This window comes from Coturnix japonica, chromosome 9 (genome assembly GCF_054131305.1).
Source record: "Coturnix japonica strain WE chromosome 9, WE-NBRP24, whole genome shotgun sequence".
Lineage (NCBI taxonomy): Eukaryota > Metazoa > Chordata > Aves > Galliformes > Phasianidae > Coturnix > Coturnix japonica.
This window is the reverse complement of record NC_140671.1, coordinates 620,642-626,621: the sequence shown is the minus strand read 5'-3', so window position 1 is coordinate 626,621 and position 5,980 is coordinate 620,642. Positions and strand designations below refer to the sequence as shown.

At 52.9% G+C, this 5,980-nt stretch overlaps 1 protein-coding gene across 3 annotated transcripts; it reads right to left on the bottom strand.

Annotated features, from left to right (window-relative positions):
- Positions 1-2,985: 2,985 nt before the first annotated feature.
- GP1BB (glycoprotein Ib platelet subunit beta) lies at positions 2,986-5,832 on the bottom strand. 3 transcript variants are annotated; one of them, XM_085555478.1, is made up of 3 exons: positions 4,958-5,832; positions 4,588-4,670; positions 2,986-4,371 (listed from the first exon to the last, which is right to left on the bottom strand). In XM_085555478.1, exon 3 carries the CDS (start codon positions 4,283-4,285, stop codon positions 3,686-3,688), a length of 600 nt encoding a protein of 199 aa, XP_085411604.1. In that variant the 5' UTR covers positions 4,286-4,371; positions 4,588-4,670; positions 4,958-5,832; the 3' UTR covers positions 2,986-3,685. The 3 variants fall into 3 exon arrangements, with proteins under 3 accessions (XP_085411604.1, XP_085411603.1, XP_085411605.1); XM_085555477.1 differs by lacking the exon at positions 4,588-4,670 and having other exon boundaries at positions 4,958-5,283; positions 5,374-5,536; XM_085555479.1 differs by lacking the exon at positions 4,588-4,670 and having other exon boundaries at positions 2,986-3,775; positions 3,870-4,371; positions 4,958-5,283.
- Positions 5,833-5,980: the final 148 nt, after the last annotated feature.

The window sequence follows — 5,980 nt, the reverse complement described above, 5'->3', positions numbered from 1 at the left end:
GAAAGGAAGCAAACGGACCATTACAGTGGTGTTCTTGACAGACAGCAGCAGGAGGGATGTGAGGAGAGGAAGTGAACAAGCTCACTAGTGTCTTTCATTCAAAGCCTTCTGCACTGGATCATCGAACTAATCTATTTGATGTATTCAGTGCGGTTTGGCCGGCAAAGAACCTAACAGGAAAGTAGCAAGCTGTAGTTTATGGACAACTCAAGAAGTGTTGGCAGCACTTGGAAGGGGGGAGCAGGTACAGATGGACTGAAGAGGCAGCAGCTCACAGCAGAGCTGAGGATGGGGCAAGAAGGATGACAGAGTGTGTGTGAAGGGACAGCAGGCACAGGGTGGAGGTTTGGGATGAACTTGAAGGGAGAACTTAAAAGGCAGAAAACTACATACAGCTGCACAGGGAAACTGCCCTCCATTTCAGAGGCTTTAATCCAGACGGTCTTGCTGCAGCACTGGGTGACTTATGGAAACCAAATATGATGCCTAAGTCTCAGTGACTGCCACATTGTCTCAGCTCCCTGGAATATAAAGGCCCCACGCTTTATCTCTCTCCCCCTGCAGGAATCCATTCCACTGATCAAATATGAAGATTCAACAGAGAAAGGTACAAAACGGCCTGGGGAAAAGGCTTCTTTTCACCAGCAGATTCATTCCCAGAGATCATGGCACAGCACATAAGGGGGGCATTGTTCTGGAATAAAATCTCCATTTGAGCTCTCTACTTTGGCCATGATCAATGGGAGGGAATTAAAGTCTCATCGCAAGAAAAAATTAGTTTGCTGACACCGCGCTGAAAGATGGGTAATAGAGACAGAGCAAGTGTGGGCACCCGCACCACCTCCTGGTGAGCTCCAGAGTGATGGAGGTAAAAGCCCCTGCAGACAGAGCTCCCCAAACTCCAGCAGAGCTTAAACCAAGAGAGACAGACACACCAAGGGCTGCGATTTGTAACGGAACTTCAGCTCCAGTAACTTGCGCTGCTCTGCCCTACACAGACCAATAGTACACGCACAGCTCCTGGCTCCCATTCACCCTCTGCCCACCTTCCCACCTCCAACAGACACGCAGAGGAAAACTCCAGCTCCCTGCTCTCACTGCTCAGTGACAACAGGCAGTTTTTTTCCCATCCACCATGGTGGGATTTCAGCCCTCCAAACCCAGACTGTTTCCATCACAGCCATCACAACGCAATGCCCGCTTTCCCCTGCCCCTGGGTCTGATGTTTTGGAATGGCAACAAGAGTCTGATTAAACTAAAAGCCACTGGCTGAAAATGCAACGTTTGCACCTTCAGAGCCTGGGAGAGGTCCCAGGCCGCGGCCTCACATCGGTATCACAGGTAAAAGCGAACAGGGGATTAAAAGCGATCTGCTGCCCTCTTCTGAGCAAACCCAAACTGCAGGTCAGCGGGGGAGCTGGGCTGTTTCCCTGCAGAGCGAGTGACAGCGCCCGGCACCAAGCAGCTGTGCCGGGGCAGCTTAGGAGCAATCATCAGATCAGTGCCATGCGGCCCGAGCCGTGTGTTATCCAGAGGGCGTCCTTAGCATTCGGGTTTCATAACTCTCAGCCTAATCCCCTTGTATGGAAATAAAAAGAAATTCCTCCCAGTATATTCTGTTCCCTGCAGTCACAACCATTTCAGAGCAGTATTCCCTAGTGTCACTTACCAGCCCCTGGGTCCTTTCCTCGGGTGGTATTAAGCTGTGACAGGTTTGGAGCTCTGCATCATGCAGGCTCGAAATACATTTTGGTTTAGTTTTCTGTTTTTTTGCTGTTTTGTTTCTTCCTGTCAGTGTCTCAAAGCAAGAAGCTGCCTGGAAGCACTCTGATCCTCTGCCAGTGCAGCAGCCCATGCAGCAGGCCTGGCAGCCCTCAGCATGCTCAGGTGTTGCATTAGCCCTGATACCATGCAGGGATTTGCAAAGAAGCTTAAATAGCCTTAGAGATCATTGTGCAGCCTTGGACAGCCCCTCAGTTTGGAAGGAAAGCCAGAGCTCCCTTCAGCACAGCACAGCAGACCTGCACAGCCTGCTCCTCAGGCCAGCGGGGCAGGAAAGCATCTGTGACGTGCAGCTTTCCTGGCCAGGAGAAGCCAAGGCATGCGGCCTCCAGATTTATGGATTGTAAGTGCTGCCACAGCCTACAAATCACTCTGCACTCCATGTAATTCATTATCACTTTGCTATGGTTGGTCACATTCTTTGCAGGTGTCGAAGATGCCAAAAAGGCTTTTTACCTTTCTTGTGCCAGAATTCAGGGATATACAGCCAGGACACTGGGAAGCAGAACTGAAGGCAGCAGCTGTTCTGCCTCTGTGGGCACATGGAGTCCTGAAGGTTCTCCAGTGCCCCACAGCAGCACTGACAGGAGCTGCTCCCACCCGGCCCTGGCAGCTCTGCCGGTGCCTGCCCAGGTGCTGCTAATGACATTCTTTGACCCAGGGGAATTCAGCTACAAATCTACAGGCAAAGCCGCCGCTGGCCCCGCAGACCCGGCAGGAGCCGCAGCGGCGCGGCCCAGCTCGTCCCGGGGGGACACTCACCTCACACCGGACTCCTCCTCCTCCGGCCGCTCCAGGGCGGCTCCGCGCACGGGGCTCCATCGCGCTGCCCGGAGCATCGTCCCGCGGGCAGGCCGCCCTCCTCGGGCACATCGCAGCGGGCGGCCCGGCTGCCCTTCCTGCACCTCCCCGTTCAACTACAGCGGCCCGAAGAGCCGCGGGACACCGGGCAGCAGCCGGGGCTTGAGGAGCCGGTACCGTTAGGGCTCGGCGCGTGCCCACGGCTCGTGCCCCTCCGGGCAGCACCAGCTGCACCAGCAGCACTGAGCAGCACTGAGCAGCATTGAGCTGCACTGAGCTGCATTGAGCTGCACCAGCTGCACGGAGCCGCGCTCGGCCCGGCCGTTGCGCTGAGCTGCAGTTGCCTGGCACGAGGTTCGAGCCGAACGGAGCGCGAAGAAACGAGTCGCCGAGCAGCGCCACTGACATCATAATTCACCGTTACTTTATTCCGGATTTGCCTGGCTACAAAAGCAGCGCGGTACCGGCGGTGCGGGCAGGTGGACGGGCAGCGCCACGGAGCATCAAGGCCGGCCCTGCACCGCGCCGGGAGCTCGGCAGGAACGCGATGAAGTCAGTATTAAAAGCAGCAGGGGGTTAAAAACGCCGCCCTGGGGGGAGGCCACGATAGATACAGCGGGCAGGAAGAAAGTCCCGCTCTGTTCTAGTGCCGAAGGCTGAAGCAGCACAAACCCGACGTCGCTCATCCAGGGCTGGTGCGGCACCGAGCGACGTTTTCTCCATCACCCCCCGCTCAATGCTCAGCTCGGGCCCAGCCTCAGCCAGAGCGACCACAAGCACAGGGGAAGCACAGCTGACGTTCTGCACAGCTGGCATATTCCAGCACTGCTTGAGAGCTGCCGCACTGGTTCTGCTCACTGCAGCTCATGGTTTCCTTAGGCTGAACAAACAGAACTGCTGTCAGCCATTCAGCAAAAGCAAAGCAATGAAGACTGTGCTGAGGTGTTCAAAGCATTAAGAAGCGTAAGATCTGCTCCCTGGAAACAGAACAAGTGTCTGATCAGTTCCAGGTCCTGCTGTGGGCTGCAGTCAGCATCAGATGCTGCACTGAACAGTCCCCTCATAAACCACACGATGAGGGGGACCCTCGCTCTCACAGCTCCTATCGCTCCTGCAGGGACCAGGTGTCTGCTTGCTGCTGGTAGAGGTCCCGGGTGGTGCTCCGCGCTTCAGCAGTCATTCTCCGAAACCTCTGCAGGTAAATAATGATGAATATGACCAAAACAGCCTGGAGGAAAAGGAGGACGATGAGAACAACTTGAGAGAAGAAAGCCAGGGTGCAGTACCAGTACTGGCACGTGGAGCTGATCTCATCTTCTGTCAGATACGCGATGACCCGGCCCTGAAGATGAGCAGGGGAGGCACATCTCACATCCCTGTAAAAGGTTCGGTTCTGCTGCCACTGCAGCCAGGAGCGCAAGTACAGGATGTCACAGTTGCATTCCCAAGGGTTGCCCTGCAAGTGCACGGCTTGGAGGCTCTGCAGGTTATCGAAGAGCCCGCTGGGAATAGAGGTGAGCCTGTTGTAACTGAGGTTGATAATTTCAGCCGATGGCCGGAAAGCCGCTGGTAGTTTAGTTACTGTTAGGCCTTTTGACATACAGTCAATAATGTTGGTGGCACACTTGCATGGCGAAGGGCATGTAGGTGTCACGAATGGGAGGAAGCCAAGGAGGGACAAGAAGAGAATCCCACTGTTCATCTTTCACCTGCAAACACTCCCTCGGTGACAGCGGGTGAGGTGGAGGCCAGGCAAATAGACACCACGAACTGTGAGACTATGGAGACCTGAAAAGAACAGAGTTAAAAGGGGTGTCGTGAAAACTCTTGGTCTCTCATTACAGGAGCAGGAATATTCCTGCTCTTTCCAGCCCTGCGTCTGCAGAGGGATACGAGCTGACTGACGCGGGGGTGTTTGGCTGCAGCCATCACATTCATTTCCACTCATCTGCAGAAGCATTTGAGAGTTGCTGATACTTTCAGCATTACATTGTGGAGCATTACCAGGGTAGCCAGGAAACTGATGATGGGAAGTAAAAAGCTGGAATGTGGAACTGTTCATGTCTTATCAGAGCTCCAAGATACACCTGTAAGCAAAGCTTTGTTCATGCAAACTGCAAGAGGAGATTCAGAAATAAATGCACTATTGCCACAGGTTAAACATAGTCTGCCAGTTTTTGCTTCTGAGAGGCAGGAGTCAATGATACAGCAGAGGAATTGCAGCCTCCCACCATCTCTGAACACAAACTGCTCTAACTTATTTAAGAGAACCACTGCACCTGCCTGCAACAAGGCACTGCTCTTCCATGCAGTCTGTCAGAATGAAAGGGGGGGGGAAAGAAAGAATGAGCAGAAGGTAGTTTTGTTGACTTACCAAGGTGGATGAATCCTTGCCCGCTTTCTGGTTTTACAGTGAATACAACAGAAAGGTCCTAAGGCAGCTCAGCCAGTGCAGGAGTTTTTGCAGCTGCATAGCTGAGCTCCCGGATGGTCCCCTTGCAGCTGGCTCACAAGATAAGGGTCGGGCTCATCCCAGGGACACCTCCCACATGGGGCCTTCCTGCGAGTGTGCTGCTGCCACCACAAGCAGATCTTCATTAAACAAGTCTTCCAAGAAACAGGAGCCGGTCTGGCTCACAGGAAATGCTTTTGCTGGCAGAGATGCTGGCAGCACCAACAGCTCCATCCTGTGCACATGCTCTGGGTAAAAAGTAGCCAAACAGTGCAATGAATTCAAGTGTGGCAGCAAACTCTACTGCCTGGTTTTTCCTTATTCTACAGACAAAATACCTGCAGGGTGAAGATCTGCCTCTCACTACTGTAAGTGGGTCAGGCCTTCCGCCACGTGTTCTCAGTTTTGAGCCTTTGGCCAAGCAGGCCAGACAGGAGGTAAAAGAGGACACCATTGCAACAGAAACAACACAAACTCAACTGCAAAGTAGTCATTCAAAATGCATTTAAACCTGAAACCAAGTTACCAAATTGTACACAGCTGAAATAAACTATTTTCTAGTGGTCCTGCTGCTAATTGAGCCCAGGAGAAAGTTCTCCGTGTGCTTCCATCCTCATTTGACTGTTAGGGGTAACATACAACAGTAAAGCTGGTTGGCTGCACAGGAAGGATGACAGGCTGGGTAAGATAGTGCTCCATGGGTCTGCTCTTCTGATAGTGTCAGCTCTCAGAAGCTTTACTGCGAAAAACTGACCACATCCTTCATTCAGAAGCTGCGTTATATAAATACTTGAACAATCATTTGTTCAGCTTATGTACAAGGGTCAAAAATACACTCGTGTCTAATCTAAACCTCCTCTGGTACAACTTGCGGCCATTTCCTCGGGTCCTGTTTGCTGCCTGGGAGAAGAGGCCAAAGAAGACTGAAAATCAAACAGAAATAGG

What these genes read in the sequence shown, in the direction of transcription:
- GP1BB (XM_085555478.1), bottom strand. Translation starts at nt 4,285, where the DNA reads ATGAACAGTGGGATTCTCTTCTTGTCCCTCCTTGGCTTCCTCCCATTC.